General features: G+C 37.7%; 1 protein-coding gene and 1 long non-coding RNA gene across 2 annotated transcripts in view; one reads left to right on the top strand and one right to left on the bottom strand.

The window, feature by feature from the left end:
* cpm (carboxypeptidase M) overlaps positions 1 to 12,055 on the top strand; it is a 36,454-nt gene extending 24,399 nt beyond the window's left edge. The window contains exons 5-9 of the mRNA XM_079622934.1: positions 3,676 to 3,863; positions 4,119 to 4,289; positions 5,108 to 5,260; positions 8,133 to 8,281; positions 11,225 to 12,055. Of these exons, the coding sequence (XP_079479060.1) occupies positions 3,676 to 3,863; positions 4,119 to 4,289; positions 5,108 to 5,260; positions 8,133 to 8,281; positions 11,225 to 11,422 (859 nt within the window). The 3' untranslated portion in view covers positions 11,423 to 12,055. The remainder of the gene's footprint in view (positions 1 to 3,675; positions 3,864 to 4,118; positions 4,290 to 5,107; positions 5,261 to 8,132; positions 8,282 to 11,224) is intronic.
* LOC307003993 lies at positions 9,739 to 18,140 on the bottom strand. The gene is made up of 3 exons (XR_013798904.1): positions 18,004 to 18,140; positions 13,801 to 13,911; positions 9,739 to 11,035 (listed from the first exon to the last, which is right to left on the bottom strand). It is a non-coding gene; the product is annotated as an uncharacterized lncRNA (long non-coding RNA).
* Between the last annotated feature and the right edge of the window lie 6,150 nt (positions 18,141 to 24,290).

Raw genomic sequence — 24,290 nt, 5'->3', positions numbered from 1 at the left:
ATCGCCTTTGGCTTGCTTTGTTAGGGAAACTTAACATTCAGCAGTATTATTGATTTGACACTATTGTATGAGAACTGAACTGAGCTGGATGGCATCACTATTTTCCCCAGAGCTGCTTTACAGCCGAATTAAAGGCTGTGTGTACCATCAATCATTATTTCCCTGCTTATCACTGTAAAGCTGCTTTGAAACTATCTGTTTTGAATAAAGTGCTTTATAAGTTAAGGTGACTTGACTTTACTTGACTTAACAATTACATAAATCCTTTGAGTAACTGAGCAAGAACCAGAACTTATTCAGTAACTAATGCCATGAAATACTCAGGAAAATGTGTTGGATTGTAGTAAAATTTATACATGCATTTAAATCATTCTCCTTAGGCAAGACAATTTCCTACCCTGCTGTACCACCACTTCATGTATTTCTCGTAAACCCATACCTTAGATTTTTTGTATGTGCCAAGTCTGCAAAGAAAAACATACATACCACGGAAAAGCGTTTATACATTTCACAGGAAACAATGAATCAACACTTGCAAGTTTGACACAAAAATACACAAGCCGATTTTAAGGCCTGGAAGGTACTATATGCAAGTACATGTTTGTGTGCAATGTAGTTCTTGAAACAATGCAACAAAACATGTTGAATTCTCAGTGTTGCTACAAGGGGCGCAATATAGGCGCAATTTTTGGGGATTATTTGCTCTGATCCCCTTAAAGTCACAAAAAAACTAGTCAACTAAATCAAATCATCCTTGGGATCTAATAAAGTATGTTGTATAATCTCAGATATTAGTTTGTGGGAAAAGGTCTTTTGCAGATAGGAATTACAGATCATAATTAGCAATATCATATGGCCACCCTTAAGATTCAGAGGAAATGTGTCATTCTCAAAGGACTAATTGACAGGAAAAGGATGTTCATTTGGGAAACGTTCTATATTTGGAAGATAATTATATCCACTCTGTTGTCAGATGTATGCCCAATATGGAAATAATTTGACCTTCCAATTTAAGAAAAGACAACTCTTGAGGTTTTAGACATTTAGGGTGACTTGACTCGATCAAAAGGTCCACAGATGTTTTGGCCTGGCGTTCGTAGTTTTCTCAGCGGAAAGAGGCAAATACGCATATGACTGGTCAGTTTGGCATTGGCGCAAATTTAAGTCATCTGAGGTTTCAGTGAAAGTACTATAATTTGATGCCGAAAAGCACAGCTGGACTGCAGGAATTTTCCACTAGGTCGAGTTTGAGAGTCTGCAGTGGAACGAGGCCACTATATCTTCATTCCATATATGTATGGAATATGTATACATATATGTATATATCTTATATATATCTCACACAGACACACACCATAAAAATAGAGAGTATTTTCCTTGAAAGGGCAACCTGCAATAATTTGTCTCATTTTTAACGTACAGAGTTAATTAGAAGTAAGCCATTCCTAGGTCGACTTCCTGAGTAGTGTAAACACTGAGGCTCTTTTAAAACATTTGTGTTCGTTTGAGCGGTCGGACATGTCAACCTCTGGCTCTGAACAATGGCAGATACGGGGCGGGGTGGAAGGAGGATTTGGGAAATCCGGCTATGTTTGCAATCGAATACAAGTATAGTAATTAGTGAATCCCGCGCAGTATATACTGTGTATCTAGAAAGTGAACCTGTAAGTCTTGTTCAAGAATGGACCTCATCACGCTGCATGCAAGTGGTATCTTGAAAATATAAAGCTTTATTTTATTTATTTTTATACTTATGGTTCACTTATTGGCGTTTGACTGAACCAGTTCCCATTTAGTTTCATTGTATAGCAAAGAGCAGCTTGCGCATTGTGCTAAACAAATACTTGTGTGTTCTGTTGATGGTTTGCAACACCATGAGAGGGAATAAACAATGACAGACGTTTTGGTAAATTATTCCTTTCCAGATCAGTGAAACACATCAGAAACATTTCCATTCTGCACTGATCACTCCACAGCCACAAAGCACAACATAAACACTATTTAATGCTTTTCACTCAGGGATTAATGGCTCTCACACATCCTGGCGCCCCGTGACAGCCCTGATACTCCTCCAAATTAAACTGACAGACCTAGAGTGCAAGCTGACTGAGATTTTATGGCTGTGCGCATGCATAGAGATCTAAGTGTGTGGCATGGCGTGTGTGTGTAAAATTGTACTGATACAAGTCATCCTGAAAACACCATGATCTAAGCTGTCATTACATATAAACAGTGGTTAAAGGAAAGTAAACCACACCGGGCGTTGCTCCATCTCTGATATATAGAGTGATATCATGATCATTCTAGATATCACAGATGTTGCAATGTGTCTTAGTCTGACCCAGGATCAGCTACCCTAACAAAACCATATCCTGAGCTTATATAAGAGAAATGGCATCCATTGATCTGATCACAAATGCAGAAAGCGTCAGACAAGATGAAGGCCTTCAACGATCTGTTCTGCCCCATCAAACTAACAGCTCGCCACTAATGGAAACCTCAAGAGCTCTTTTAGACAAATAGTTTATAGAGCTGAAAGTAGTTAATCAACCATTTTAACGACAAAATGTGGTTTGCGCCACATCGATCAGCTGAAGTGTCTGGCGTGTTTTAGATTCTAGGGTCTTAAGAGAGAAATCAGGTGTCTGGATGAGGCCGGCAATCAGCCGAAAGAAAACAACCCGAGTCCAAACCGCACCAGAGACACGAGAGAATCTGAGTGGATTTATGAGGTGCTTAATCAGTTTTCAAAAAGCTTTCAAACAAGTTGAAGAGCTCCAATATTTGCGAGAGAACCTGGCATAAACAAGCTCATCTCTGCCATTAAACTACAACAGCAATCGAGTGCAGGCCAACTTTTTTTTTTTCTTTTTTTTTTTTATTGTATTGTATTGTGAAAGCAGGAAGAAACAGCTCTGTGTTCAAACGCCAGCGAAATGTGGCACACACACATCCTGTTTATTGCATCTAGGTTGGTTTCATATGCATTTGACGTTGACCACCCAGGAAGGCTTGATTGTTGAACCTCTAAACCTCCGTACAAAACCCAACCAAAACATTTAAATCTGTTTGTTTCTTCGTTTTCCCCATTGTCATTGGCTTCTGCGCAGCATTGGACCTTGTGTTACGTAATTTGGGTCATTTTTTGTGATATATATATATATATATTACAATACTGTATGGTTGTATGTAATAATTCAGCATATGTGCTGGCATCCAGACATGCTGCTTTAGCTGAAAAGCATTTGTTGACTGAGAGAGGCTGTTTAAAAGCACTTCAAAGCATTGCAACAGTAAGCAGATAGGAGTCCCTGAGGGAAGCACTTCTGTATGGCGTAGAGCAGGCGCTCCGTGTTCGGGATTAAGAAGGATCGCTCCACCCGACGGTGTCACGGCAAAACACACTAATCCACCCGCACAAATTTAGACCTGCCAGTGCAAACTAATGCAGACGGCTGTCACCGGCCTGTTAGTTTGCTAGTTAGTCGTTTGATGTTCTTCATCCTTGAAGATGTTGGTGTCAGCAGCACAGACACAGTCAGGTCTGCTGTTCAATATGTCCACAAAAGAGTTAGGTTATTTGTGAATGTGTAAAAGCAATATTTGCAATTATTCCAGAAAAGCACATTTATAGGCCATTGTTTCCTTAAATAACTAGTTCCTCCTCCCCTCCAGGTATAATAAGAACGGCGTGGACCTGAATCGTAATTTCCCTGATGTATTTGAGAGTAACACCCCGCAGGAAAGGGAGAAAGAAGTCAGGGCAGTGATGGACTGGCTGAAGACGGAGACTTTCGTCCTGTCGGCCAATCTCCACGGAGGTGCGGTGGTGGCCAGCTACCCCTACGACAACAGCAACAGAGGTCAGTTGCTTGTACACATTTAATGAACCCTTTTTCTGTGGCTACATGAAATGTATTTCTTGGACAAGCAAGCCAGTGGAATTTGAAAGCAGAATGGTATGAGAGGTATAATGATATAAAATAAAAGTTTTACCAGAACAACCGAGCTGATGACCGAACAGCAATTCAGTTGGAATTGTCTCGAGTCCAGCATCTGAATCTGCACGGCTCATCGCTGGGACTGAAAACACGCCGTGATCATGAGATGTCTTTCAGGAAGCGAGCTGCAAGGAGGCCAGAGCATCTCCCCCGACGATGACGTTTTTGTCCACTTGGCAAGGACCTACTCCTACAACCACACTGAAATGCACAACCCAGACAGTTGTTCCGGTTCGACGGGCTTTACCAACGGCATCACTAACGGATACTACTGGTATCCTCTTAAAGGTAAAAGTGTTCAATGCAGCATTTTAATATTTGTGACCTGTGCTAAGTGCTCTATTAAAAAATGTTGTATGATTTGTTTGAGTCGATAGAGTCAGCAAAGTAAGTTTTGAGAAAAATCTATTAAGTTTTCTGAAGGTTCCAAAACAAAATCACCTAGCAACCATACCTTAAAATCCTACTTTTGGAACACACCAATTAAAAAAATTAATATCTATAGAAAAATACATATTTTCAACTTTTTTACCAGTATACCACAATTGTGACGAAACAGACGAAATTTGGTCCGATGAAAAGAGGTGGTCTCGGTCCGGATCAAACTGAACAAAGGTTTGGTTCGTTATAGTGTGAAAGCATTTTCTGGAAGGTTCAGACTTTCAGACCATTTATAGTTGGTGCTGCAGGTAGTAATACCATAATGATGACAATATAGTTTCAACGATATGCGTCTGTTCATTCATTGTTGTCAGTTACCCGCCAATTTGACAACACGCTGACGTCAGATGCACGTCCATTTTACAAACCAATCAATGTCGAGATGCAGCCCACATAGATGATGACAACAGGACGCAAGCATGTCATGTAAAGTTCTTTATTGCAATGTGAAACCAAACCAAAACTTACTGAATGTATAAAACGTATCAAAACATGAACTTTGGTTCGGACCTTGGTGCGGACTTTCAGGTGTGAAAACGCCCTAACATTAACGAAAACAGACAGCATATATATTAAGACCTACAGTACCGCACGGATGTAATATAATGTTATACTGTTAGTACCAATCGATGGTTCTGTACTAATTGAATGTGTTTTTCTCTTAGGGGGAATGCAAGACTATAACTATGTGTGGGCACAGTGTTTAGAGCTCACACTGGAAATCTCTTGCTGCAAGTTTCCTCCAGAGCCACAGCTTTCTGGCCTATGGGAGGCCAACAGACCTGCACTACTGGCTTACATGCAGCAAGTACACCTAGGTAGGTACTGCTTAGACACTTGCCCACTTAAAGCTACACTGTGTAGGAATTACTCCCATCTAGTGGTGAAATTGTATATGACTACCAACTGAATATTACTTTCTAGCCCCTCCCATTCCGAGGGCGTTTAACTCGTACGGTGGCCATATTATTTCAAATCTGCCGGCAGTCGCGAGTAATCTCCCCCTCGCATTCGTCACGGTGACACTGAGTGTAAAATCGCGAAAGGCAAAGCTTGAATTTCCAGGTATGTCCCTCTTTGGCTAATGTATTTTCAAGATGGAGGCGCAACATGGCTTCCGCCATTCAATCGACTCACTCGTATGTATTATAAATGGCAGATTTACGTTTACGAGAATACTTGATTAGTTGGTAGAAGTAATTGCACATATAATTTTGAAAGAACAATGTAATTTTTTAAGTTGATTCTTAGCAAAAAACACTGTGTAGCTTTAAAGGAGCATTATGCGTGGTATTCCAAAAAAATATATAGTCATACAAATAAAAAAAATCCCTCTTAATCATAACTTATGAATCATAAGTTATGATCCACTAGAAGTGTGTGCTGGTGTTTGTGTTTAGACTGCCATGGGACATTTCTAGTAGCATTTGGCCAGTGCGTGTCGGTCTCAGACAATGATGACTTTATTGTCTGTGTCGACATGAAATACAATTTGCTAATGTTGCTACTGTCTTGTTGACTGCTATATGTAATTTGACAGATTACTAGGCATCGTTAGTCCGTTTTTATGATAACACAATTGTTTATTAGCGAGCTAGACTGGCTAAACTCACTTGCAAATTACAGCCAGTCGTGTAATTAATAGTTCACCTTTTTGTTCATATAGGCCTATACAATACTGTTTATGATAAACACAATATAAAGAAGAAAAATAGCAGTAAAAAGCTTCATTGTCAGTAGCATAGTGCTGCATGAATCAATGCTCACACAAGTCACTTTCTAATCACTCAACTGTGTTGGTCAACGCTGTGAATTTGAACACAATCAAAACTATGTAGAGAACATTTTTGCCCTCACGTGAAACTCCCGATTGTCTGGTTGCATAAGTGTATTTCTCCAAGTAACGGTAGATGTGACAACACCTTTAGCTCTTTTATTAACTCGAGAAGTTAGGTGATTTCAGATTTTACCAGTAAAACGTCCCACACACACTTAAAGGGATAGTTCACTTTTCTCTGCATGCTATTAGAGACATCTCTGCATGCTTTTGAAGACCATTCCTATATACCTGCATTATATGACTGACAGACAAGAACTGTTTGACCTAAAAATATCAAAATTAAAAACTACTGCGGAGACAAAGACACCGACATTTTGGATGCACTTCAGGTAAGCTAAAACATACCAAAATTGTATTTCAAAGTGAACTATCCCTTTAAGTGGCCCCTAAAGAAACAAACAAGCTAAGCAAACATTTTAAAAAAAAGCAGTTTTGCCAAACCATATAGGCTTATTGTAGCCATCAAATAATGAGCTAAATTGCATCCGGTATAGGGCACTGTATTATTATTATTGAAGCACAGTAAACATATTATGTTACAGCAATGAAATTACACACAGCACCATCCTGACCCACAGGGACAAAGCCGCCGTCCACACCCAGCATTGACACAACTGTCCCTGTAATCCAACCACAAGCAAAACATCCCGACATACGCTACCACACCTCTTAAACAACGTTGTGAAAAAAATGGCAAACCAACTAGAGAGCACCTCTAAAGAGTTGTGATTCCACGTCGACGCAATTAAGATGTTTAATGTCAAGTTATTTGCATTTATCTGCTTGTAAGATGGTGCTGTTATGCCCCTTTTCACAAGATATAATATGGTGTCCGTGTCCTCATAATGTGTGAAATTTCTGCTCAAAATACCCCCAGATAATTTATTATAGCTTGTCAATTTTGCCTCTTTTTGTGTGTGAGCAAAAACTCTTTGTGTGTGTCCCTTTAAATGCAAATGAGCTGCTGTTCCCCACCTCCGTTCAGAAGATGGCCGATCTTTACACGAGCGTGTGGTCCTCAGTCAATACCAAAACACGCGAATTTCAGTCAGATTTTAGAAATAAGTAGCGGAGTGCAGCCTTACAGAGAGACTCAGGAAGAGGTTGCAACTTTTAGACTGCACCTGGACGTTTCTGAATGGTTAGTGGATACATTTATCTTATGTAGTTGTTGTGGAGTTACATTGATTCATCTCATATGCTTGCATGTAACGTTACCGTCATGTTTAACTTTTTTACACAAGTTGACACAGGGGGTCTTTATAAGATAGCTGTGACATTTTTTGGGTCAAATAATGGTAATGGTAATGGCCAACGACAGAACAGTTTGCATGCGTGCTAACAAGACAATGCTTTTGCCATTGGTTTTGTCCATAGACAGTAACGTTATAAGAGGTTTTGTCGCTTGCAAAAACAAAATGGCGGCGCCGTGGGTGGAAGTTTAATTAGATTACAATAAGATCCCTTTCTTACGTTAGAAGAAAGGCTTACCAAAACAAAGTTACTGGGTTGTCACTGTTCACGTTTTCTGCGTTGGTAGATGCACCGGGGACACGATTATAGCACTTGAACAAGTCAGATTCCATGGTATAAGTCACTCGTACACAGACCTAGCAACTATTGTTTACATGCGACTCCATAATTGATGGAGGTCGTGCAGGTTTACAGAAAACCAGTAGAAATATTTCCATTTTACTAGAATGGTGGATGATTGATATGTGGCCGCTTACTGGCCCAAGTGAAGCAAAAGTGGTTAATCTAACGTTACCTTTCTTATAACGTTATATCAGGTCCAGTGTGATGTTTTGCAAACAGAAATCAAGTCAGAGTTTGTATTTTATTTTTCACAGGAGTGAAAGGAGTAGTGATGGACTCAGACGGGAAGCCTGTGCAAAACGCTGTAGTCGAGGTGTCGGGAAGAAGAAATACGTGTCCATTCAGTAGCGATCGTAACGGGGAGTACTTCAGACTGCTGCTGCCCGGCAACTACACCATCACGGTAAGACAGCGCCCCCGTGTGGTCATTCAACTGCACATCTCATTTCTCTGAAAGCTTTGCAGATAAGTCACACATTACAAACAAAAAAAATACTCTATATTCAGGGCAAAAGTGATAAGCAATCACATTTTAAAGCGCTATTTGAGTTGTAAAAGTTGAGTCTCTCCGGCAGTTACAAAACACCTTCAGAATGCAGCACCTCAGGGTTTGAGTTAGCCAGGGATTTATTGAGCAAATAAAGACGGAGCACAGTATGCACCACGTAAAGTCAATTCACTCAACATTGAGATTTGAAAAACAATAAGTAGTTAAAACAAAGGCATCCAGGATTGTGGCCTTTGCAGGATCAGTTATTTAACCTGTTCACATACATCAGGATGAACTGATGTTTACATTAATCACTAAAACAATTGTAGTCAAAACTAACTTCGTTTTCAAAATGATATGGTTAAAAGTATTTGTTCTCAGTTTATGCAAATTAGTTAACATGGTAATAAAACAAATCCTCATTGTACATAGTGATATCTTATGTTAATGCACACATATTCAAACGCACTTAACTATAGAATTAAAGGAGAACTCCGGTCAATTTTAACATTGAGCTCAATTTTTTGTAAATTTGGAGTGCTGTCAATACAGAGAACAACGACAAAAATCGGTGTTGCCTACACCGTGTTATCCTCTTTTTAAAATGTGCACCCTATTGACTTGAATGGGGTCTAATTTTAAACCTGCTTTTATTTCTCTTATCATCCTTGATGTGTCATACAAGTGCCCAGCCATGTTGAGTGATCACGAGTGAATCTGACTGCTGTAGATGTGAAAGATATGAATAAAAATGATGTTATATCAGCCAGCGCAAATTTAGTTCCTGTTTTCGGTCGAAGTCCAAAGTAGTCGATTGTCGAGTTCACGACAATTGACACTTGTATGACACATCAAGGATGATAAGAGAAATAAAAGCAGGTTTAAAATTAGACCCCATTCAAGTCAATAGGGTGCACATTTTAAAAAGAGGATAACACGCTGTAGGCAACACCGATGTTTGTCGTTGTTCTCTGTATTGACAGCACTCCAAATTTACAAAAACTTGACTGGAGTTCTCCTTTAATTATTGATGCGCACGTGAGCGCCATAAGTTTTTATCACAGATTCGCGTTTAAAGTCTGTGTAGAGAGAAGTGTCGTCTTAGCGGCCCCTAATTTAATAACTAATTATCCTTTCGACGGAAGTGAATAATTAAAAACTAACGTTAGCTGGAAAATAACATTATTCAAGAACCGCTATGAAGCCAAAACAATCTGTTACCTTAAATTATAAGTTTATCTCTGTAAAGCAGCTTTGAAACTATCTACATTGTTTAAAAAGTGCTATATAAATGAAGATGACTTAAGCATAGCCTATATCAACAGAAAAGTATTAGAATACATACAAATATATGGTTCCAGGCCTTCTTTGCAGAAAAATCAAAGCTTTATTGACACTTGTTTGCACACAGTAGGAATTTTTCGAGGTAAATGAATCTTCGAGTACACATCACATGTAATACAAAACACATAATAATAAAGTATAGACGTGAACATTTTAAAAGCAGGCATATTACATATACTGTTTAAAAAAAGTTAATTAATAAGACATTGCAGTAAACAATGTCTTGGGAGGCATTTAACTGTTCAGGAGGGAGATGGAGGCCCTGTGTATTGAATCGCCAGAAGGCAGCAGTTAAAATAGGTTGCTGCCGGGGTGAGTATCAATAATCCTTTCAGCAGTCGGGACTATGAGGGTAAAAGAGTAGCAAAACTCTGGAGCATGTAAAATTGAGAAGTTGTACGCTGAAATATACACAAACCTGTAAAATGTCGTTTGCAGTACAATCTCAATTAGGCACTTGCAACTCAGCGAGGGAACAAAGGAGTCGTTTTAGTGGTTGGCGCCTAACCAATGAAATGGTATAGATTTGTAGTATTTCCCCTTTGCGTTGCTACTCGAGATTTACATAACTTCAGTCTGCATGTGGTCATCTTTTTTTTAAACCAAAATACTGCCATATCTTTGAGGTGCTTCTTGGTTTTGACAGCAGCTGTGGGTGCCTTGGGCTGGCTCATTTTATCAGATTAGCTTGCTATGAGAGTGTCGTGGCTTGTTGATTGTCTTTCGTCAGACTTGGAGCACACACACGCATATTACATATCTGCGTCGACCTAAGACTATAAATAACTTTTTTAAGTATTAGGCTATTCAAATTATTAATGATATGCACATTTGCGATATTTTGATATATCGTGCAGCCCTATGTATCACCATTTCATTGGTTAGGCACCAACCAATAAAACAACTCCTTTGTACCCTGCATCACCTTTCTCTCTCTCTGCCACTGAGTTGCAAGTGCTATATCGTGAAAATAGTAGCAAAAGTGACGTTGTAATATGAATGTAAGAATAAGTGCAAATATGTATTACAAGTTTGTGTCTATCATTATGTAGCTGGGTTAGCTGGTCATATGGCAGGTTGAACCTCTGCTGGACTTTTTTCACAATGCAGTCAATGTGCAGTCCATGATGATAATGGAGGGGAGTGTTCCTTCTGAAGTCCACTATCATCTTTAGAGTGCGTTCTGCTCAACCTCGCCATGTAGTGGGGAAAGCACATGCTTGTGGAGCACCAGTGCTCATCGTCCAGATGTTAGATGAGAATTTTCCCAGCCTCACTAGCTGATACCTCTCTGCAGGAGGAGGTTTGGAACAAAATGACATCCTGAAATGAAGGAAACAACTTTACAGCCATGACTAAACAAATGGTGCTGGAGCACACAAGTGATTATATAGACATGTTACTAGTATTTTTTCACCAGCTACACATAAAGCTATTAAAATGTAAAAAAAATTGGAGTAAAATCTGTGAGGTTTTAACTGCAGAGGTAACTCATTGTTTCTTTGTCTACAGGTGACTTACCCAGGACACGAGACCCTCACACAAAGCATTAAAGTGCCATATGGTCCTGACTCGTTCTCTGCCCTGACACACAACTTCCTCCTTCAGCAGAGTGACAACAGCTCAACAGGAACAACACAACCCCAGTCCTGCACCACTGCAATCACGACACTTACCTTATTCATCCTACAAACACTGCTGCTGTCCTGAGAGGGACCAAAGACTCTTTTAAACATTACCGGACGAAGTCGACTGCCTTCCTTGCACATTTTTAATTCTGTACTAAATCATGATGCCATATCTACTAGGCCACATGGGCAATTCTTTCACAAAGAACTGTTCAACCACTTTTAATTTAGTGTTTCAGTTAATGCTTTATAATGTTGTCAAATATAAGATACCTGCATATCTGCTTTCAATATTGGAAGACCATTTGCTACAATACTGACATATGAAGAATGAGAAAAGTTGAAGGATATGTGTGTAAAAATTGTAACTCTTGGAGAAACTTACTAGTCATAATTGTTTTTATTTGAAGATGCTGCAGATAGTTTGTCAGGAAATTACCTTAACCTTTTGCATATTAATGTGTCTTTGCAGCTGTGTAACATGAAGACAACCAAGCCAAAAAAAAACCTGGTACTCTTTCTACCTCCCTCAGTCTTACTTTAACTAAGACTGGCAGTGCCTTCAATAAACATCATATACACAGGATCTAGTGTCGGCTTTTTCAAGTATAACGAAATACTGTTGCCAGGAAGTAAGAGTCTTACTTTTGAAAAGAGTAACAAATTAAATTTGTTGAGTAAAGAGCCCAACACTGCTTAAATGTATTGCATGTTCACTGGGGGACCCTAGTCAGGTAACATAAAAATATTTTGGTAACACTTTACAATACCTAAGAATGAACACTTCATCATTTATTAATCTTAGTTAAAGGGATAGTTCACTTTGAAATAAAATGTTGGTATGTTTTAGCTTACCTCAAGGGCATCCAAGATGTGTCTTTTTTTCCGCAGCAGTTTCAATTTTGATATTTTTAGGTCAAACCGTTCTTGCCTGACAGTCAGATCATGCAGGTCTATGGTCACTGTCTCAAAGAGCATGCACAGAGTCCAAATTAAAACAATTCCCCATCGTAAGTACACATTGATGGCCTAAGACACGAAACGAGCGGTATTTATATAGTTTTTACCTCTTGTAACACAGCCAGGTCCAAGTGATCTGAGGGCGTGTGCGCAGACTGGTGCATAGATGTATACACTAGATGTCACCTTGGCTACGGCAGTTCATTGGAACGAATGTCTTTAATGCGAAATCTAGTGTATATATATATATATATCTATGCACCAGGATGCGCTCGCGCCCTCAAATCACTTGGACATGGCTGTGTTAAAGAGGTAAAAACTATATAAATACCATTCGTTTTCTCACACAAACCGCTCGTTTCGTGTCTTAGGCCATCAATGTGTACTTACGATGGGGAATTGTTTTAATTTGGACTCTGTGCATGCTCTTTGAGACAATGACCATAGACCTGCATGATATGACTGTCAGACAAGAACGGTTTGACATCAAAATTGAAACTGCTGCGGAAAAAAAGACACCTACATCTTGGATGCCCTTGAGGTAAGCTAAAACATACCAACATTTTATTTCAAAGTGAACTATCCCTTTAATATTAACATTTCGTGGCCCGACACTATGTTGCTGTACATAGTGAATACATCATTAAAATCAAAGGTATTTTTATTAACAAAGATTAATAAATGCTGTAACAACCATTGCTCATTGTTAGTTGATACATTACGATACGGTTCATTAGTTAAAGTATTTCTAATATATAATAATCACTTACATTTCCTGTCTTCTCTAAATCATGGGGTTCGGGGGTTTAGCACCAGTGGACTGCTAGAAGGTGCATGGAAAATATCAGAAACAATAAAAACTTGCTTTGTTTTGACCATTTTTTATGAAAGGCACTCTACATACAGTAGTGGAGAAAAACAAAATACTAAACTTGGTTAATGGTATTTATCTGACAAAATTGTGTGGCACACAAGTTTTAATTTTACTACGCAAAAAAAAGGCCAGCCTGGCCAAGAAATTATGTCTGCATAGCATTATCACAAAAAATTGACTCCAAGCACAAAATCTATATAATCTTTTTAATACATGAAGGTGTCAATGTTCCTAAGCCGTATATCACTTTTGACAACTACTGTATTTATATGCCAATATGTTATTTAAAGATATGACCTAATACCAACACTATGAATTAAAATTTCACTCAATTAGCCTATAGGTTTTAAAGAATGTACTATGTACACCTATCATGAAAATACTGATTAATAGCCCCATGAGTCATATCAACATACCTTTTTTTTTTTAAATACTAGCTACACAATTATTGTCTATTTTTTCCAGTTTTGTGTTTAGTATTACTGACTGCTTATCAAAAAGTGGTTATGCTCCGTCTCCCATGTATACTCATTTTAAGATCATAATATCAAATCATGCTAGTGTATTTATTTATGGCATGATCCCTTGCGTAAAGGACATCGTTTTAAAAGGATTTCATAACTCACCGCTGTTCTGAGTCTGTGGCAGGTCTGCTCCCTCTCACTCCAGCTCCGGCCAAATGTGTGTCATGTGGGACAGTATTACAGGGAGAAGTCCTTCAGCACAGGCAAACTCATCTGTGAAGACACAAATCAAACTCATATTTAACTATATTTTGTAAAAAGGATGTTTTAACTCCATCATTATTTTAATTGTGCCCATCAACAGCAGTTTCAAAGAACTCGGATGTTCCTTTGCCAAACAATTGTGTGCAAATATTACATTACATATTGAGCCTGAAACCATCACTTATTCTTGTCCGCACTGCTTGGATTGTCTAAAATAAGATAACCTCAAAATGTATCCTATAGGTAGCAAGTATGACACCATCCCCTGGTTTCACAGACAAGGTTTAAGACTAGTCCCAGAATAAAATGCATGTTTGAGCAGTTTTAACTGAAAGCAACGTGCACTGATATATCCTAAATATGATGTGCTATTGTTTTGTCTTAAGATGAACACCAGTAAAAAAAAAAAACATTTATAAAAGCTTCTTTAAATGTCCTAATTGAACTAAGGCCTAATCCTGGTTTAATCTAAGCCCTGTCTGTGAAACCAAGCCTATGCTGCTTTAGGGGCCATTACATGGGCCACACACAAGTCGACACGACTGTATACTTGGTTAGAAAAGAAATGAGACAATCCCATCACTGACCGACGATTCTATACTTGAGCAAGTTCAAAGCGGCAGTTCTAATAATCATTTTCCTACATACTTTTTACAAGCAGTCAAACAACAAATGAACACACTTACTCCAGGAAAATAAAATGTATATTGCAGCAGCCTACAGGTTTAAGTCAGTAAGATAGCAATATTAGCATTGATTTCACAAATCAGAATGAACTTCAGGGGAAGGATTGACTGACCAAAACTGTTCTTTGAAACCTTTCACATACCAGAATAGTTAAGTTAGGCACTCGGGGAATGATAAAGTGACTAAAACTGCACAGCACTGTGAAACAAATCACAAATCTATTTGTCAATGTGAGCCTAGTATGACCTGACTAGTTGGCCAGTTTTTAAACTATACGCTGATTTATCAAATGGCTTGGACCGTTTGCACAGCCTCTACTATCTAGCAGGCTTATGGAGCTATTCGCATTATAAAATTAAAATACACACACGAATGGCACGCAACATTATATGACTACGACATGTATATGCCCAAAAGCCAGAAACTGCGGTTTCTATGAAAACAGATTTACAAAGTACAAACGAGGCTTCTTACAAATCGAATACAATTTTGTAGCCTAATCGCCTGTCCACGAAAAAAAGTAGCCTAGATTATGCAAATCTGGAAATAATACGTAACCAGCACATGCAAAGATAGAGTGTGCTAAGTATAGACCTTATTCACAGCAGCGCCATCTTAGATTTTTAACAGGAATGAAAGAGAGGCTGTGATAGAAATACATCTCTTCAGTGACTTATAGCCTACTGTTATTTAATGTGTTTTTTTTTATTGTTCTGCTGACAAAACAGCAAAAACATCTTTCCAATAAACTTCAGTGAAAAAAAGCAGTCCCACAAATATGAGCTGTGGAAAATGATAAGTGATCTAGGAGCTTCATACAGCGGATGCCATTGAAAACACTGTAAGTCACAGCCTTGCTTTCATACATGTCATGATGCTGCTCTGAATAAGGACTATAGCCCATTCATTTTTGGCACACTTCAGTCACTGAAGTTCAGTGTATTAACTTGTAGACAGACTACAGATCAGTATAAAGTGTTGATTTATTAACTTGAAGATTGTCATTTTGGAACAACTAGGCTTAATTTTGTTCCAAGTATAGTTTAGTTGTAAAATAGTTTTTACTAAAGTACTATTTGATTTACTGTACTTGTAAAATGGAACAACTTCAAGTATGCCTGAGTAGGGACTAAGTACACACTTGATAGAATAAATTAGAGTGTACCTTAACTGTTATTAGTACATTACAAATTTAAGAGTGTAATCCAATTATACTAGCAATATAGGGCTGTACCGATTCCTCGATTAAAGTAAAGTACTACTACTTTATTCCACAGACGAGAATCCACGAACCGCATTATTACACCGTTTTCTAAGGCTACGCAATATATTTAAAAACCATTTACAATCATAATATAGCATATGCTATCGTGAAATCACAAAGGCTGTGATTCAGTTAAATAAATAAATGCGCTGTTTTTTTCCCCACAGAGAAACACAACCCTTAATTATTTACTGTGCTTAGCATTGAACACACACATGCTAAAGTTGACTAAAAAGAGGAATAAAAAAAATCTAAACTCCAACCTTTAAAGACACCAAGTTACTTTGTGAATGAATAATGTATCGTTAATAAATAAATGTTCTTCTTTAAAATACAGGGTGCATAAGTCAGGACACTATGTTAAATTCCCATAGAGGCAGGCAGATTTTGATTTTGAAAGGCCAGTTATTTCATGGATCTGGGATACTATGCGTCCTGATAAAGTTCCCTTGGCCTCTGGAATTAAAAATCCATTTTTAATTCTAAATATTAAACAAGGATTTGATCATGCCTTAGTCTTAGTGTAACCAGGCCGTTAGCGCCCTCTGCGGGCATTTGTTTTAATAATGTTTCTATCAGTTTATATCATATATTTTACATGGTGTACTTTAATACATCAATAAAACCCATATTTAATACTTAATTTGAACCAATAATTATTGCTTGTTATTATGGGTAACACTTTACAATAAGGTTCATGAGTTAACATTAATGTATTAACCAACATATGAACTAACAATGAACAATAGCTACATTTGTAACTGTATTTATGAATCGCAGTACATTAATGTTAACAAATACAACCTTTGATTTTAATAATGTATTAGTAAATGTTGAAATTACTATTAACTAAGATGAATAAATGCTGTAGAAGTATTGTTCATTCTAAGGATGTTGACTAAGGTAATTAACTAATGAACCTTATTGTAAAGTGTTACCTATTTTAGTCATTTTAAAGGCTGTTGTTCACTTAGATCTATTTTTAATACCACAATGTTTTATCCGATTACTCAATGGAATAATCAGTAGAATATTTGATTACTAAAATAATTGATAGCTATATATAGCAATATACCTTGAATATATAATTTTTTATATAATAGTATGTATTAGCCTATATGCACCATTATACTTTTGTCTTATACCAAATACTAAAAAGAATTAGGCTACTGAATACACACTTTGTACTGAATAACAGTATACATTATTACACTGAAAACCCCTGCAAGTTAACAGAGCTCAAATTCAGGCATTCCAATTGCCTTTTGTTTTTGAACCTATAAATCTAATGTTTTTAGTTGAAATAGTTGATCACATGCTACCTGTCCATTATTACAGTAAACTGAGTAAAGTTTTGTTCTTACTCAAATATTTTCAGTTAAAGGAATAGTCTGGATGAAAATTATGTCATCATTTACTTAACCTCAAGTTGTTTCAAACCTGTATGAATTTATTTATTCTGCTGAACAACACAAAAGAAGATATTTTGAAGAATGTCGGTAACCAAACAGTTGATCCACCCCACTGACTTCCATAGGGGGGGGGGGGGAAATACTATGGAAGTCAATGGTACATCAACAGATTGAATTAAGGCTTTTATTCACATATAAACATCAACTCACATATAAGTGGTAAACAGAAGCTCAAGCATGTTCACTTGACACAAACCAATGAGGTTCATTGCAGCACAAGCATGCATGGGTGAGCTTTATGTTTGTTTAATGCGAATAAAAGCCTATTCAATCAGTTCATCATCTGATTCATATATAAAGCGAGCGTGTCTATTCAGCAAATGTGTACTAAATTCATATATGAATTAGTTTTATGATCTCTTTATAAACTTTTTGAAGCATCAAAGTGGTAGAATAACTGTCAATGCTACAGAACTGAGTCAGATTTTATATATTTTTTTAAATCAAAATCCATCTACGAACAAGACTTTCTTCGAATGTCTTTTTTTTTTTTTACAGTCTATGGTTTGAAACAACAAGGGGGTGAGTAAATAATGACCGAATTTGACATTTTTGGGTGAACGGTCCCTTTAAGGCAGCAATCGCGACCACGTGAAGTTTGTTACATCAAGCGTGAAGTTCAGTGACACACAAAGCTCTGCTTATTATTTCACATGATATTACACAACTTGAACTTACCCGGTCAAAGACAACGAACGTGCAAGGAAGAGGCGAGAAGTACACGGCGTAGACCTACAATTCAGTTTGCATTTTGCAACAACTCTCCGCGCGGCTCACACGAGCGCCACAACAATCATGAGCCGCACTGCGCAGCTGCGGGAATTACGCGGGGTGCACCTGGTCTGGTGTGATTACGTTGCCAAAAAAAAAAAATACGTCAAACTAAACATTCAAGGGGCACCGAAAAATTGCAGCCTTTTCGGTGTAGCTGCAGGATACATAATGATCCAAAAACCCTGAACATCAGGAACCATGAACAAAATCCCATAGCAGTTGAGCCTGTTTATAAACCACAGTTACTGTTTCAAAGGGGCTGTGAAATGTTGTTTCTCTTTTTTAAAACCTTGAAGAAATGAAGCAAGTAGAAGAATGACTAAAGTTTAGCATCGGGTCAGGAACGGAACGGAAGGTTATTGAAAGAAACGAGAACAGTAATGCACACATAATATTTCTTTCTATTACCTAAATATGTCTGCAGGTGGCAGTGTTGCTCTTTTCTCACAGCCATTGGATTATTGGCTACTACAAGAACTCACATTTTTTCTTTCTTTCCACAATGCCTGTCTATAATAGGCAACTAAATCATGGCAAATTGATCAATATATGCAAAACCATCTAAAGACTATAAATTAAACGGACGATCCCTCATTAAATTATATTACATATTTTGTCTGCACATGTAGGCCTACATTAATTTTGTTCTATATGTAATGTAATAATCATTAATAGTATTACAAGTTAATTATTTAATTAATTATAATCATTGTTATATACTACATTTAGGGTATTGCACTGAATATATATGAATTTAACAAGTGAATATAATTACTAATGAGAATTAATCCAATAATATTTCCCCCATGATTGATTGTAACAAACAGAGATTCATTGGACCAGTTCTTTCTGTCCATTTCAGTAAACATAGATGTTTTAACGGCGAACAGATTGCCTATGGCAGAATTTTTCAGATGCCCTCTGCTTCATCCTAAAGTGAATTATGCTAATTTTCTTTCTGAGTTCAAAAGAGGCCCTTGTGCAAACATTCTTAATGTAGCGCAGAACATAAAAACTGAAACTATTTGCTCCTCTCTGGCTCTGAGCAGCTGTGGGCGTCAGAGAAGCTACGATTTGGACAACCTCCACCCCAGTGCTCATTTAAATGCACTTTAACAAGCAATACATTACACATCTCTGACTATGTTCGTCTACACCTACTTATCTAACAAGAAAAATCCAAAACATAAGTTAGAAACAAGTTTTTTGGGACAGAATTCAATGTGACAGCTTGAGTTACTCTGTTTGGAAGCAGTGCGTGTTCTTCTTTATTCAGAGTTGAGGAAATAAAACTACATTAAAGCCTGAGGCCAACACCATTCAGTTGTTATGAGTCACTGTAAAATATGTGTTTCTAGACAAAAATTGGATGAGTTGTTTTATTCCAATGAATGTATTCAGCGAACAGAACGAAGAGGGCACTCTTGAAAATGGAGAAAATTCAAAGGTGCAAAATATGTGTGTGGCCTTCAGAAATAAATCACTAGTTGTAGAGTTTGATCCGGCAGTCCTCAGGTGAACGCTGGACTGATCCGTTCATGAATAAAACGTCAAAATAAAAAGAAAACAAGTTAAAATATTTAAGATTTTTAATAATATATTACGGGCAATATATAATTCAAAACATTTAATATTAATATTTAAAAATGTAGCTCAGTAACATTGTATTTGAAACCCCAAATTATAGGCTGATTGAAACTAAAGCAAACATTGTGACAGTTGAAAGTTTTCAAATCAGGAAAAACAAACACATTCAGGATGTGTTAACGATTACAAATGCGGATTTTAAATGAGACCGAGAGTCTTTTTGGCTTGAGAATTTGGGCTTGCGCCCAACAGATTGTGTTTATCCACACCTGCACTATTCAAAAATTGCGTAGCCGCCTTCTTACAGCTGCTTACAATATTTCTGTCATTTATGCTGAGATCTCCCTGCATTCTGTGTTAATCATCAAATATGACTATAGTTATTAAATGTTGATTTGAGTTTAAATGTTAACAGTCTTATATGTATTATGTGTGAAGAAATGAGACTAGCACAGTTTAGTGAATCAGAATCAAGAATTCAGGAGAGTCGTGTGAATAAATAAATAAATCTGTCCCTTAGTCAGACTTTTATAGAATATTTTTGGGTTCACTAAAACTCAAAACCAAACGGATCGGCCACTCTGTTTTAATGGATATTGTTCTGTGCATAATAAACATAAAGATTGAAGAGATTGTTATTTTAATGGAATATTTTTAAATGCATTATTTTGTTCCAAATGAAAAGCAGTGATGGTGAAATACAGTCAGATCCCATTACCGTGTGGTGCAGATCAATGCATAATGCATATGGATTGCAGGATATCTAGTCAATTTGTTTTGGCAGGGAACATTGGCTGGTGGACGTCTGGCAATCGACTGCGTAGCAATCAGAAAGAAGAGCTGGACGCTCGAACACACACCTGTAATATTCAGAAACCCCAGAGTGACGTCCATGTGCATGGGCTGGTGTGTTCACGGTCAGAGAGACAACAGACTGAAAAGCTTGAAATGATTTAACCACTACACGCGTCGCTAACCATCAGCCCGTGACTCTTTTGATATTTTCACGAAAGATTATGCTAAATCATGTTGGTTTTAATTATAAACCTACTAACTTCTTCCTGTATAAGCTGACAAAATGTCTTTCAAACTGTGTGTTTATATTTACGGTCATGTTCAGATGCTTTTCTTTTCATAGCGACTTACAAGAGCACAAAAGTACATAACCGGCAGCTAGCTGAGAAAACACGACGCTCGCTAAGCCAGACCTCTGTTTCTCACCACACGCCTTTAGCTAACAAACACAGACATGAAACACTGAACATAATCTGGCTTTACACATTTTAATTACCTGTTCTGTGTAACAATAATGTGAATTATGAACCAGCCACTAAAAACACACTGGTAATTGCACTGTCATTTGTTTCTGCAAAGCTGATTGGTGAAAGAACACATCAACCCCGGGCTTTGTTCGGAAAGCGAGGCCGACTGTACGCTTGTGTGTTTGTTGAATTGAACAGGAACTAGACGGTTGCTTTTCACTATTGACATGCCTCTCAGGTGCCTGACTCGTGTGGTGGGTGATAAGATGGGCTTCCAATCAGAGTGAAAGAGCTCAGCATTCAAGTCAGGTGAACTCAGTCTGAATCCCTCGCTGAGACTCGGCATACACATATTAAGTCTTTGCTAGCTAACGGATTATTAATTGTTCATTCAAATCGGCCTTATTCATAGTGTTGTTTAAAATCAACTGCACCATCATTTCCACCAATAAGGAGAATATTCCTCATGACACCTCATTCATTATCGTATGTTGCTCTTTCATTGCAGTGCAGACCTGATCAAATGAAACAATAACAGTCTCACGATTCATTCAAAAGGTAATGAAACATTACTGATGCGCCTCTGAAGACGACGAAGCAAAAACAATAAGAAGGGGGGACGTCAATATGTGCCTCTATTTGTGGTCAGTGAACATAATGGTTTGTTAATGATGACTGAACAAATATGGAGGAGACGAGGTGAGATTCTCATTGACTGCTCCTATCGGAGACATTATTAGTCTAATTGGAAGCGAGGCGCCGTCAGTCTTATGTTAACAATCCCAGCATGGCTAACAGTCCCTGAAATCTCATCGCATGTGGGGCAAATCAGACATCTGGCCGACAAAATGAAGGGTGGAAAGAAACACAAATGAGTTTAATGACGACAAGCCAATGCATTCATTACTGCGAGTGACTGAGACACAAGAAGACAAATGACTTGTGGTGACTTTGGCTGCTCTGTTGTATTGATGCTTGCTGTCTTTAAAGCAACTGTTTATTAGCAAGCTCAATGTCACATGCTGCCGTGAACTAACATATTCTTGTTTGTTGGCTTATTGGAATATCGACTTAATATAGCATTCATTCTGCAATCTAAATCAGAAACGATATAAGTAGGGGAGAACCGGGGCGAAAGTAACACGGGACGAAAGTAACAAAGCGATTTTCTCTGAGCCCCGATTACATTTGCGTTTCAAGCTATGACAGCAGATTCAGCACGCAGCCAGTGACGGAGCCGCTAAATATCACGTGATTTCATCATTGTTTCCCGCGGATAGATCCGGAAAGCTGTTTTCGAGTACGATAAGTAAATACTGAAGCGGTACTTTTTTTAAAATTACAAGTTGTGTTTTTCGTTTCATGTGTCACACAGTAATGATCAATCTACAGGTTATTTAGTGCTGTAACACATCCTGAAGTTTGCCTTGTCAGAGTTTTTCAGTATAAAAGTAAATTGGGTTTAAATGTCAGGAGTTCCTGTCGGGACGAAAGTAACACTTGTTACTTTTGTCCCGCTACAGTGAAAACAAGTGTTTCTTTTATCCCTCTGCTAATGTGGTGACTTTCTGTGTGTTGCAGCATTCATTAAAACATGTTTATGTCATATTATACCAACAGAATATAACAGATGTTTATGAGAGGGCGTTTAAAGCTTAAGTCACATTTAAATCAGCTGATTTCTGTGTCACTATTTATTTTCACTCAATCTGTTTCCATTTACCTAGTCACATTTAGGTTTTAGCCATACCTTATAGCTTTCCACCTCCACCTATGAAGTTGCAGGGTTTCCATCCAGATGTTTTTATGCACATTTTAAATGTATGCATAAAAACAGCTGGATGGAAATATGACTATTGTTATGTTGAGAATTGATATTATGCTAATTTAATTTAATTTTCATATTTTTCATGTTGAAAAAACATTTTATAAAATGCATTGACATTGCCAATACCAAAATATTCTAAACAATTCAAGTTTGTACTGTTTTGTTACTTTTGAAACATTTGATGAAACTGTTAACTTACATTTTCATTTAAAAAAATTTTTTTTTGCAAAGATAAAGGCCAAAATATGTTTGCATGTTTGATGTTACATGTTAACAAGGTCATACTCAAGTATATTTAGGCTAATAAAAAAAAAAACAAGAGTAACACAAAAAATCTACCTTGTATATTGTTGTGTTACTTTTGACCCACCTGTGTGTTACTTTCGTCCCAACTGACGGGGTCGAAAGTAACATGAGCAGTCTTAAGTTCAAAGTGAAATTATACTGAAGTCATTCTACATTTTTACAAAATACCACCTGGTATTGATAGACCACACTTGTGAGTGACTGAGCACAGCAAAAATATATCTCTGTCTAAACCATCATCTTTTAAAATTATGTTTTTCTGAAAAATGGTACTTTCGCCCCCGCTCTCCCCTACTTCAGACGTAAAATGTGATAATAAGCGCCTGGTAACTTATTGTTCACCAAACAGGCAAAGCACCAGATCTCGTGTCAGTCTGAAGTGAAAATCATTGTGATAGTTTTGCAGCTATATTGGCTCCTCTCTGTTTTTATGCGGCGGATCATCCGCCCTCCTGGTGGAAGTCCTCATTATCTTGTTCCACCCACTCGCTATTTCAATTATTTGCCCTGCTCGACTTCAGGTCGACTCCATCATATGCCACTGGTGTTCAGACAAACACACAGAGCTCAAAATAACACTGACACGTCTTCACAGTTGATCGAGCAGGAAACCTTGTTAAAGCCAAAACGGACGACGCAGAAGTCCAAAGCAGAAGCACTGAATCAATCGATCCATTCCTGGGCTTTTTTATTATTATTATTCACGTATTTTCAGATATGAAGTATCTTCAATGGATCTAGCCTCAAGGCTTTGACACAATCAGAGTAATGTGTAAAAATCTCCTGAAGATAAATCATTTCTGATGGAAAGATAGAGAAGCGCGCATGGCAATGGTCAGAATGAGTATGAAAGGGAAAACTAGAAGGGCTGGATGACATAAGAGAAATATCAGGAACCTGAACCCCAAAAGCAACTTTAAAGCAGTTTTTGTAGAGTCAGACTTTGGCTGGGAGGCAGAACTGCATGACAAGCTTTATATTTCATAAGCTCTGCGCTACAACTCATTTTTATATATTAGCTGTTGGCCATAATATCTGAAGAACAAAACACCAATTAGGATTAAATAACCGACTCATCCACACCACACGGACAATGTGCTCTTTGTGTTTCTAATTAAATACATTGTTTTGAGTGGATTATTTCCATTATCTCATGTGAACAGAACAGCGTGACCAGCGCGGACAGCAATGCTTGCTCAGACTGGTGC

Source organism: Phoxinus phoxinus, assembly GCF_949152265.1.
Source record: "Phoxinus phoxinus genome assembly, chromosome: 9".
NCBI lineage: Eukaryota > Metazoa > Chordata > Actinopteri > Cypriniformes > Leuciscidae > Phoxinus > Phoxinus phoxinus.
This window is presented reverse-complemented; position numbering and strand designations above follow the sequence as displayed.